This window comes from Adiantum capillus-veneris, chromosome 11 (assembly GCF_014529385.1).
Source record: "Adiantum capillus-veneris isolate H3 chromosome 11, ASM1452938v2, whole genome shotgun sequence".
NCBI classification, from domain to species: Eukaryota; Viridiplantae; Streptophyta; class Polypodiopsida; order Polypodiales; family Pteridaceae; genus Adiantum; species Adiantum capillus-veneris.
Genome location: NC_140941.1, coordinates 79,677,785 through 79,689,864, shown reverse-complemented (window position 1 = coordinate 79,689,864; position 12,080 = coordinate 79,677,785). Strand labels below are relative to the sequence as shown.

The following is a 12,080-nucleotide window of genomic DNA, read 5'->3' as shown; positions in this document are numbered from 1 at the left end:
GAGAGAATCTTTTAGAAATCTCCTCGCCAAAATCCAAAAAAGCGCTGACCGCCAAAAAAACACGTCCGTCGCATACATAGTCACATAGATCTATCTTTTTTCATCCCCAAGATTATTATTAAAACCTCAAGGTTGCATTCGTACATAGGGTCATAATACACTAATTTATAAAAAATAGTTGGTACATTGATAAAATCAAATGGGTTTACTAATTACTCTCAAGAGGCTAATCAAAAAAATCCTTCATATGTGGCATAGCAAACCAATTCTTCATCCTGAAATTGTTTAATAACCTTTAGTCACATAGAGTGATCTTTTTTCATCACCAAGAATATTCATTAAAACCTCAAGGTTGTATTCAAAACACATACTTTTGCATTTCAACTTCGAATCCATAGATGCTTGTACATATATTTCGTACTATTTGATTTTTTCCTGCTCGTTTTGGTAGGATATTCATGATTCTCAAGGATCAACGGACCACAAATAAAGGAGCCCCCAATGGTCTTAATATTTACAAGAGACACAAAAGGTACAAAATCAAGATAAAATGAGAACACTACACACACTCCCCACAATCAAATTCCCACATGCACACACTTTATGAATTTCATGGTAAAATATGCAACACTTTCCGATGATTACAATGTTTGGAAGGAGAAATACATGTTTTTGTTTGGATTGAGAGTTAACTTGCATCGGAGTATAGTGTAAATTTCCTCTGGCCCTTTCAATTCAATATTATCAAAGTTACTTTAACATAGGAAAGTCTTGTACTTTTTGCAACTTTTTTTGGAAAGTGTACGATACTTAGTACCATATTGTACATGTCGTATGCATGGACCAACCTTGTGAAGCCTTCAATGAATCACTAGGCTTTAACAAGAAACCTGCAAAGAGTACCTCCTCCTACCCATACTCCCCAATGCTCCAAAAAAACATGGGTTTTGTGTGAACCCACCTAGAAAGTTTGAGATTTACCTTTAAATTAAAAAAATGAAGGTGAAAAAACTAACAAAACAGAAAATTAGTGCAATTTAGTGTAAAAACCTTCAAATTTAGTCAAATTTACCTCTAAATTTCTCATAGGTAGGTTTGCCAAGTTTTTGGAAAAAACTTTTTTCGAGCACTGATACTCCCCACATGTGAGCCTTTTTAGAAATTGCCCTTTTGAGAGGTTGGCCCCTGTTCCCACATGAGAGGTGAGCCCCAGCCCAAGTTGCTCTTCCCTAGCAACGACATCAGAAAGGTCCATGCCTTTAGTTGTGGGACAAGTCCCCTAAAGCTCTGCGTTGGTCTTTCTTAAGAAGACTCTTTGCCCTATCCGACTCCCTGTCCACAGCAGAAAAGCCCTGCCAAGGCCACCGTCACATCGTTGACACCCTCCTGGATCACAGACTCTGCTTGCTCTAGGGGCTTAAGAATCCATGCACTTCTTAAACAATGAGAGAAGAAGAAGAGAAGAGGACTGTTAACATCATAGTAACAATCCCAAGAGACCTCAAGGATCTAGCCAACGAGACTTGAACTCAAGACCTATCGGATAACCAATCTACCATGCTTAGGTGACATTAACTTACATAATTTAAGATGTCTTAATGGAAACATACCAGAGCTCTAATTAGGTAAACATGTGGCCCTGTTGGGCAAGGCTCATTCCATTAGCATGACATTAGCTTACATAATTTAAGAAGATGTCTTAATGGAAACATACCAGGACTCTAATTAGGTAAACGTGTGGCCCTATTGGGCAAGGCTCATTCCATTAGCATGACCAAAACACATTCTTTTTTGGTGAATATGCAGCCAGCCTGGAATACCCGTTCCCTTTATGTACGATCAGCCCTTCTCTACTTTTTATCATGAATGCTTTCCAATAGGCACAGGTTAAAACAGATCCTTGCAGAGACAACCCATTATTGTGTATTTCATAACTAGGAATCTGTCCATAAGTTGAAATTCCAACTTCATATATACACAGAAAGAATACAGATTTCAAGCATCTTTACAAGGAGGGAAATCAAGCACTGCCTCTGATAGGTTCATAACCGCGTAGGTAATCATCTCAACGGCAATGCCACAGATATGTACAACAAAACCAATAAGCCAAAAAATGAATGCTTAAAAGCTGTACAAGAGAGCGCGTCTTATGCTTTGCTAGCAACCTAATGCTTGTAGCTGCTGAGACATCAAGGGAACCTGAAAATGCACACAAAACTGCCATCAATGCCGCATGGATTTTGACCAGAAAAAAAGGTGTAAATTAATAAGATCTGCCAATGGGAGCTAAACTTGTCACAAATCTATCTACAGACGGCAGTAACTAGAAATGGATGATGCAAGACTCACTCTCCCTTTTCTACCCTTGAAATCAGCTTAGATGTCTCTCAACCCAGAGGTAGCATGTTAACAACATGCCAATCAGCAGTCTTCTTTATAGATATGTTTGTCAATGTCAAGTTCTAAATATGATACAAATGGGTTTCATTGAGAGGGGCTAACTGCTGGTGTTCACAAGCACCACTACCATCTCACACTCCTCAGTATGCCACCTGGCAAACAAAATGTGCACACCTGTTTTGATTATTCATCTCTCATGGATCGTACAAGCCTCAAGAGCTTCCTTTTAGCAAAGAAAAATTTGCATGAAGCGGGGAATCTTGCTCGATAAGAGGTAAGCACTATCAAATACACTCTATTCAACAAAGCCTATGAAAATCCTGGAGCTGCAAAATGGTTCTACTGAAACCATAAATGCAATAATTGCTCCCTTCTTCCTATAAATGTGATTCAGTCAAAGATCATGTACATTTCTGGCAGACCATCAACAACTAGCCCCTCTCAATCAAAAAATTTTGTGGTCTTAAGCATCATTGTTACCTTTTTTGGTTCTCTTTCGACGAACAGCTCGCTGCTGCTGCTCTTCCCCCCTGCCTCCCTACTCGCCATCACGCTCCCCCTTCTCCAGCCCTCCCCCCCTACCTGCCCGCTGCCCCCTGCTCACTCCCCCTCCCCCACCAGTCCTGCTTGGCTGGTCTCACTAGCACCTTTGACGTGCTCGGTTCAGCAGAAGACCTTCGTTCGCCGACGTCACTTCGCCCCTTCTCCACAGCAGCAGACACTAATGGAGGCTCATGCTCCACCTCAGAGGGACTCTCAAGAAGCCCCCTCGCCCATAGTAGTCTCGTACGGTCCCGTACGTTTTGTACGCGTACGATGATGTGCGGTACTAAACGAACTAAAAAAATTTATGATGTACGATGACGTTATGTACGTTCAAATTTAAAAAAACAAATAATTCTCAAGTCTAAGGGCCCAAGGCTTAGGCCTTAATACTTACTTATAGAAACTTGACATTTGTATAGATTACAAGTTAGTAGTGACAATACTACAATGTAAAGAGTCAAGACTCAGAGACTAAAGAGAATGAGCATTACATAAACCAAAATGATCATTGAAATTTGATAAGTAGAGACCAAGTGGCAAGAGCTACAAAGTACTCAAAAAGTGGCAAGGGATACAAAAAAGTGGGGGGACCAAGTGGCAAGGGCTACAAAGTACTCAAAAAGTGGCACACCATAATAGAGAGACTAAATAGTAAAGTCACTAGTCACTAGTGCTCTCATCATCTTCCTCATCTTCCTCTTCTGAGCCTTGCTCATCAACATCATCCTCTTCCTCACAAGAGTCGAAGGATGACGGCTCATAATCTCCATCACTAATGAGGTTGCCTTCATCATCATACTCTGGCTCTCGAGGCTCTCTATCCTCCATAGTGATGGCCGCCGCACAAGAGCCGCCTCCGGAGCCTCGCCGCACATAGGTCCTAGGAGCCTCCGTGGGTGTTGTTGATGCTTTGCCTCTACCTCTTGTAGCCTTGGCACCTCTGCCTCTTGTAGCCGATGTAACTCCATGGATGACGACCTTCTTGCGTGATCGTGTGCGAGAAACCCGGCGATCAATCTCCTCAAGCTCCAAGTAGAGCTCACGAAAAATCATTTGCTCCTCAGGGTCTTGCTCTTTATTGACACTCTTTAGAGTGTCAATCGTAAGTGTGAGCTCATCCACGTTGACCTATTTGACATTTACAACATTGGACAATGAAAACATAATTAGTATATTCAAACTAATTAAAGACTAGACTCTAGAGTATAGAAAATGCAGTGAGTCGTGATTATAATTTATAATTTATACCTGTCGAGCCATAGGCATGCCATACCTGAGCCAATTTAGTAATATGGAAACCATCCTAAAGTCAACATCTTTCGCAAGATTCCACATCTTTAGGATCCCATTACTGTTGGATTTTCTATCCTTAAATTTTTAAACTCCCTATTGCAATTAATTTTCATCATCAAACCTTTATCATGCAGATCAATCCAAAAACAACCCTTGATCAATCCAAAGAAGTATGGGACAAATTTATCACAATCACAATCTAGCATAGTGGTGTGTAGTAAGGAATCATTACTGTAGACCACATTCTTAATAGGTTGTTGTTATTTCCAACCAATAAGAACATTATCAAGTATCTCATGGTTTCCAAACAATAAGTCAAAACATTCACAAAAAAGTGTTTTAGGGTGTATCCAATCCAGAAGTACATTTTGAAAACCCCAAATTTGCAGAGTCGGATCTGCACCCGCCGAGACCACGTAGTCGAAAATGGCATGCGCAGACCTTTGTCGAAGCCGAACCGTGGCCGAGATGACCTCAGAATGAAATTCTGACAACACCAATCCCTTCGAGTTCTCCCACAAGATTTGGGGCCGTGTCTTCGCCTATCGAATTTACCTCCGGAATGACAAGGGGAACATTTTATTACTCTGCCGTGAAGTCAACTGGGCAACCGGTCGGGAGATTTTTAGGCGGCAACCCCGAAACGGGAAATAGCCTGTAAATGTGCCAAGTGGCACATTTCTGTGCGCTTTCCTCATGCAAGAGAAGGTAGCGCTGAATTTATAGTTGGGAGGCTCATTTTGGAGCTCCCTGTCTCACAGGTTGAGAGCTATGGAGTGCTTCCTTTCTCTCTTATGTACAGTGCGGTGCCAGGAGTGATGCCCAGCACGCTACGCACTGCTCTCTTTCTCCCCTATAGCAGTATGTTATGCCCCTCTAGTGGGTTTTTCATTTGACCAATGTACAGTTGTGTGGATTCGTGCGCGATTGCCGAGGCAAGAGCCTCTTGCACAGGTACTGGATTAGCTAGCGACTAATCCCCCGCAGGTACAGGTGATTCGGAGAGGTTTCACGTGCGAAATCTCGTCCAATTCAAAGGGCAAGTAGCCCTACAGGTGCGGGAGCTCGAGGACTTGCTACGGATGCGACCGGCGCACAAAACGGAGCCCGAAACAGTGAATTACAGCCTGCTGTGTATTTTTGCAGGTTTAGGGTTTTGGCCCTAAACGGACCCTAATACCCCCAGAAGATTCGGGGACACGAGGGGACTGCTGTACCGGTGATCTGGCGCATTTTCGGGGCAGAAAACAGAGAATTCAGCGTGCTGCAGATTCTCGTCAGGTTTTGCAAAGTGTCCCTATGCGTCGGGAAAGTCATCCAATGCGTGGGGATACTGACTGAGAAGGGTCCTAGTACAGTTATGCTGCCGAAATCGGGCCAGAACAGTTGAAATTCAGCCAAGATTGTGTGGGGCAGCTTGTAGGGAACCACAGCTTTTATTCCCTCTTTTAAAGAATAAAGAAATACCGAAAGGAGCGCCTATTTAAGGGCCAATCTGGTGTCGGTCTTCTCATACAGGTGCAGTCTAGCAACCTGTATCCCTTTCCCCCTTTGTTGTGTCTTGAAAGTACAGGTAAAGTGGGCGACAAATTAAATGGGTGAAAGCAAATAAAGTTTAAGTCTAAAGTCTACCGCCCTTTTTGGATTAAACAGGCCGGTTACAGTCTCTGCCGCAGGCAGAGAAATGGTGCATTGGGGGTGACTTCAACATGTTGGAGGACCCCTCTGACAGGATTGGAGGTAGCCATATTACTGTGCATGGAGTTGAGTTGGCAGCTTGGGATAGGTTATGTATGAGTCTGCACGTTTCAGATGTGTGGCAGCATTCTAGCTTTGTGAGGCCCCAAGACAGCCTGGCCTTCTCTCGTTCGGACCGCAGAGTGGGAGGAGTGAATCTATCTCGGATAGATTGCTTCTACACTAGTGACCGCTTCTGTGACTTGGGTGGGTCAATTTGCATTCTGGCTGGGACTTCTTTTTCGGACCATGCACCAGTGATCCTCGCAATGACAGATAGACAGAGGAGGGGGAGCAAGATGCTTCGCATCCCTGAGAGGGTTGCTGGACTCTACACTCAGCGAGCGAGTGGTGGCTCTTTGAACAGAGGGCTTAGACATGCAGGACTCTCCTGTTGAAGAGTCCTGCTGACAGAGTGGCCTCTAGACTTGCTCAGCTTAGTCGACTATTTCTCCAGGAGTCTACGGCCCACCTAGCTCCAACGAAAGAGGAGCAGTAGCGTCTCCGACGGGGCGTTGCTTCCTTGCAAAGGATGCAGAAGCAGCATCCAAATAGTCCTTGGTTCGAGGAGCAATTGCAGTAGGATCGCCAGGAGCTTGCCAGCACAGAGAAGAGGCGCCAGGAGTTTGCTTTTCATCGACAGGCATCTCAGTGGACCCAGGTGGGTAACAGAGTGACAGGGGATTTCTTTGAGACAGTGGGGCCCCAACATGCGCATGCTAGGGTCAGTCAGTTGAGGAGGCCTGACGGGTCAGTTGCTTCACAGCCAGAGGACATGCGTGCAGTTGCCACCGACTTTTATAGTAACCTGCTGTCAGCAGAGCCTCAATCAGAGCGTCAGGATGCATGCGGAGAGCAGGTATGGGCACAGATGCCTTGTCTTGTGATTGAGGAGATGCGCCAAAGGCTTGAGCTGCCTCTTCAGTTAGAGGAGCTTCACGCAGCCCTCAGAGCACTTCCCCGTGGTAGCTGTCCAGGTGAGGATGGCTTGACTCCCAACTTTTCCTTAGAGTACTGGGACTTGCTTGGTTTAGATCTCTGCAGCGCTTTTCAATACATCCTACACACAAGAGAGATGCATGACAGCATGAGTGAGGACCTGATTTACCTCATTCGACAGTGGATGAGATTCGACAGTGGCGGCCCATCACCATCCTCAACTCAGCCTACAAAATTCTTGCCAAGGCTCAGAGTTTGAGGATTCAGCCACTTCTAGAGAGCATCATACATGGGACCCAGACAGGTTTTGTCAAGGAGCGTAGTATCCTTGACAACATCTTTACTTTCTGGGAGGCATCTGCCCTCGCACGCCTCCGTGCTAAGGATCTGGTGATACTTCTTCTCGATTTTGAGAAGACCTACGATAGAGTTGACTGGGACTTTTTGGAGGGCACTCTACGCAGGATGGGCTTCTCAGATGCTTGGATCAGAGGTGTGTCAGCTCTCTACAGAGGTGCACACAGTCGGGTGCTTTTGGCAGGAGGTAGAGGAGACCGTTTCATGCTCACACGCATGGTCAGACAGGGTTGCCTTCTTGCCCCCTTCCTCTTTCTGTTCTATGCTAAGGTGATGAGCAGATTCTTGGTCTCATAGCAGGTTGGTCTACGTGGCTTAGCGCTCCCTATTCGGGGAGATGAGCTACGGGATGTTGAGTTTGCAGACGACTCAGCCTTGTACTTGGAGGGCCAGGAGGCCAACCTTCACAAATGTGGGCAGGCTCTTGAGACCTTTTGTTATGCATCACGCGCACTGATCAACTGGAGAAAGACAGTGGCTTTCTCGGTTAGTAGTGCTCCTACACTTGATTGGCTGCCAGGTGAGGGTTTCAAATGGATACCCCCAGGGACTGCAGTTCAATACTTGGGCTGTCAAGTTGGCTTGGACTTGTCTCCTGAGCAGCAGATTGCTCCCCTCCTCCTGACCATCAGGAAGAAGTTGTTACATTGGAGCTCCGCACGACTTTCTTTGGCAGGCAGAGTTGTAGTGGCCAACCAGGTGTTGTTGGCTACTATGTGGTACATCACTTCTTGTTGGATCTTTTCGAGTTCCTGCATTAGCCAGGTAGAGAGGCTGATCAAGAACTTCCTTTGGTCAGGGCATGACACTCAAATAGCCTGGGCCAAAGGCCTGGCAGGTCATCACCCTTCCTTGTTCTCATGGAGGGTTGGGGATCATAGACCCAACACAGTAGAGTAGAGCCCTTCTTGGGAAGTTTGTTGTCAGAGGATTACTTCCAGGGGAGGAGCCCTGGAAGGAGTTTTTGCTTCAGCAACTTAGTGCTAGAGTGCCTCGGGCTGGAGGCCCCTGGCGACAGATGGATTTTCACAGAGATGCGCAGAGTTGGCCTGAGCAGGAGACTCGAGGATCGTTTCGCTATGAGTCTACTCCGCTCCTGGGAGCGACTACAGCGAGGCCCGGAGCAGCATCAGCCTACTTGCACGGAGGAGCGCCTGAGACAGCCCCTTGTTTGGAACCCCATGTTGGCCACTTGGTTGGTAGTAGGCCTCATGTTTCTTGGGGTCCCATGGCAGAGGGTCCAGCATGCACTTTAGGTGACTGGCTACAGTTTTCAGGCTTATGAGAGGAGCTTCAGAGCATCTAGCTACAGGGCACGAGAGGGGTCCAGAGCATGTGTCGGGACATCAAAGAGGTAGTACCAGTTGAGTGGCTCACACCTCTTGAGTTAGCATCGCCCAGATGGATGGGGGCCTTCACGCGATTGGAGGTTCTCATCGCAGTTTGGGCTTGCTCAAAGACTATACCTTCCCTGTTTTTCCGAGCTACAGGGTGAGTCGTTTACACCGAGTTTCAGTAGAGGCCCCACAAGTGGCAGAGTGCTGTTTTCAGAGGATCCGAGTTGTGGGCATTTGTGGGAGGACTTGAGTCATACATCTTGACCCAGCAGCTCTTGAGACTGGCCACTGGAGACTGTGGGCTTGGGAGTGTTGTGGGATCCTGGAGAGTGTTTTTGGAGGGACCCTTTTGCCTCAGCCGACCATCCAGGTGTCCCTTACTTTCAATACACTGTTCGACTGGGACGTCCCATACTGGCAGCACGGAGAGAGGCTCGTCCTGCTGCAGCACCTCATTGGTAGGAGGAAGGTCTCACAACTGAGTTCTTGTCAACTTTTTGGGCGAAGTTGTGGGACTCTCTAGACAACCGCAGCAAGTCACTTTGTTCCAGTGGATGGTTGCACATCGAGCTACAGCACTTGGGAGTTGGCTTGTACATAGTGGTCTCTCGGCAGCATGTGCAGCTTGTGACCACCCTGTGGAGTCAACGCAATTGTCTTTGGGATTGTCCTTTGGCACAGCAGGTTTGGCTTCGTGTCCTTCGACTGATGCCAGCCCTTTCCACGGCACGGAAGTACACTTGGAAGGCAACTGCTTGGTCCACTCTCACGGGCCCGGCACTTCAGTTTGAGCTATCCTCCACCAGCAGGATGATAGTGATGCAGGGGGGTCAACCTACACTCCAGCCTGCTACAGAGCTTACTCCACAGGAGTGGTGCAGTGAGAGAGGAGTGTTGGGAGCTCATCTGCGGCCTGACACTCTGGTTCATTTGGCGGGCCCGCTGTTTCCGCATCTTTGAGGCTCCCCTGTACCACCAGTAGAGATTGTTCATGATCTTTGGCTAGAGTGGTCCATACTCTCAGAGGACAGTTTGAGAGACTCCAGGGCAGCTCCGACCGCATGCGGGGACGTAGAGAGGCTTTCCTTCGACTCTGGCGCCCTGGGCCTTTCTTCACCATGGTCCAGGGTGTGCTAAGATGGCACTACCGTCCACCTATGTGGCTTTTCCCTCCTCCCATCTCTTGATTTAGCCTCATTGTACATATGTTGTTTTTCATTCGGAGAGTCTCCCCCTTATGATTGTTGTAGCCCTCTCTAGTAGAGGTGGTTGTAGCCCTATGGGCAGTTTCATTAACTAATAGAAGGATCTTTTTCTTGGAGAAAAACAATTAGCCCCTCTCAATCAAGCAAAACTACCTCATTGAACTCTGTGATAGAGAAGATGCCTGTTCGAATTTTTTTCTTATGGATTGTGTCACGATTGTGACTAATGTTGCAGTATTACTTCTCTTCCTAGTTACAGATACGCGAAGTGCCATGCCAAGCAGGACCCCTGCGCTTGGATGGTCACACCCCTTCGCCCAAAGGATGTGTCACTTCGCCAAAAGCCACACTCCTTCGACGACTGGTCACACCCCTTCGCTCTACGGGTGCGACTCTTTGCCCAATGGTTGCAGCTCTTCGCCGAAAGGATGTGTCTTTACGTCTAAAGTCATGTCTCTTCACCAGGAGACGTGCCTTTTTATTTATGTCTCTTCGTCTCCTATATAAGGAGCCCTTGTATCACACATTCAATCAATCAAACACAGAGTCTTCTAAGTCTTGTTCTAAGTTCAGTTTCGGTTTCTTAATTCTAATCATGAGTTTAAGTATTTAATTAAGGATTAGTACCTAGAATCCTTACAGTGGTATCAGAGCAAATTTTTTTCCCGGGACTTGAAGGTTGTGAGCCTCTCACCCTCGCCACTACTCTCCTCCCCCCTTCCCGGAGTTACATGGAAGCAGAAGAATGGTGGTACGCATGTGCATACGAGCATATGAGGTAACCTAAACCTTATTTCTCAATTCTATAAACAGAAAACAGAACACAGATGTGTGTGCACGCGCGCACGTACCCGTGAATGGTGATGCTGGTGGCCAAACTGTTTCCCGTGCTAGAGATGTACCCTTTGGCTGCCCCTTCGTGTTCGCACCCTTTCCCGCCGGTGTGCCTCTACGTGCTCGCACCCCTTGGCATATGATCTGCTGGCTGCCGTGCCCCTTAACATATAACCTGCTAGCTGCCTCACCTCTTCGACATACCTCCTCCCCAAGCGCTGGCTGCAGCCTGCCAATCATCACAAAATGCTGGCTGAAAACTCTTCGCTGGCCTGAATTCTGAAACGCTGGACTGAAAAATTCCCAAGCGGCAAAAATTTCTCACGCTGGAATTCCTTTACGCTGGGCAGATTTTAACGATGGCAGCTTTTACGCTAGGCAAATTTAACTATCCTAAAGTTTAAGTGACCGGCCAAATCCCATAATTAAAAGGCCCATGTGAAAGCACCTTTTGATTTTATTTTTTTTAAGAAACAAAAGGACAAACCACCAGATTACGATGGCTGAAAGCCATCGTTTACAGCAAGCGTCTCACTCTCTATCCATCTCCCTCAACGCTGGCACACTTTCCGCCACCACTTTGCGCGTGCGATGGCAAACAAATTATTCGATGGATCCTTGCCGTATCTCTCGTATGTAAACGAGGTTCCAGAAGAAGACTTGCCGGGGAATCCTCGTCCTTCACAGGAGATCATTGTCATTCCAGACACTCCAGAGAAAGCCCGAACTCGAGCCAGAGGTTATCATTATTCTCGATTCCCCGACTCCAAAGCCGAAACCCGTTCCAGACGCAGTTTCCGCTCCCAGCTTATTCAGAGAAACGGTTACTTTCGCTGAATAGTCGGCATGGCCGAATCACAAGATGGCGACGATAATATTTTACCCGAGAACCCGATAGCAATTTTCAAAAAGCAGATGACAGCAATTTCATCAAGCCTCGCATCGATTCACACTCGCTTGGATCAGATGCAAATACAAACCTCTTCTCAAAGTCACCCAACAGCTTCTCGGACAATACATGCATCTTCTTCCAACGCTTCAGTGGTCGACCAGGAAGAACCACTCAAACAAAAGCCTTCGGAACTCAAATTTTCTCACCCAAAGCATGGTTTCTCAGAGACAACTAGACACAAAGTACCTTCGTGCGAGCAAGAAAAGTCTCAGCATGAATATTCTTGGAAATGCTACAATTCTAAGCAACCAACTTCTTATTGGAATCATCAGCAACAAAAGCAGCAATATGAAGCTTCCAACAGATCATCAGCAATATCAAGATGGGCTTACTTAGTGGCACATATATCCGACCCTAGTCAAGTACTCGGTCGTGAACGCCGCGACGCTGGACAAGTTCCCCCTCGCGAGCCATGCCCTACATTTAAGTCTTTCTTATCTAATGGTGGTAAAGTTGAAGATTTACTGATCCTTTCCTTGT

General features: G+C 46.6%; 1 protein-coding gene across 4 annotated transcripts in view; it reads right to left on the bottom strand.

Moving 5' to 3' along the window:
- Positions 1-255: 255 nt before the first annotated feature.
- LOC147447520 (uncharacterized) overlaps positions 256-12,080 on the bottom strand; it is a 53,321-nt gene continuing 41,496 nt past the window's right edge. The window contains exon 6 of one of the 4 annotated variants that reach the window (XM_086523277.1): positions 256-275. In XM_086523277.1, coding sequence (XP_086379403.1) covers positions 271-275 — 5 coding nt within the window. In that variant the 3' untranslated portion in view covers positions 256-270. Of the gene's footprint in view, positions 276-863; positions 962-1,905; positions 2,200-3,935; positions 4,075-12,080 lie in introns of those variants that run through there. The other 3 variants (XM_086523274.1, XM_086523272.1, XM_086523275.1) reach the window with 3 other exon arrangements.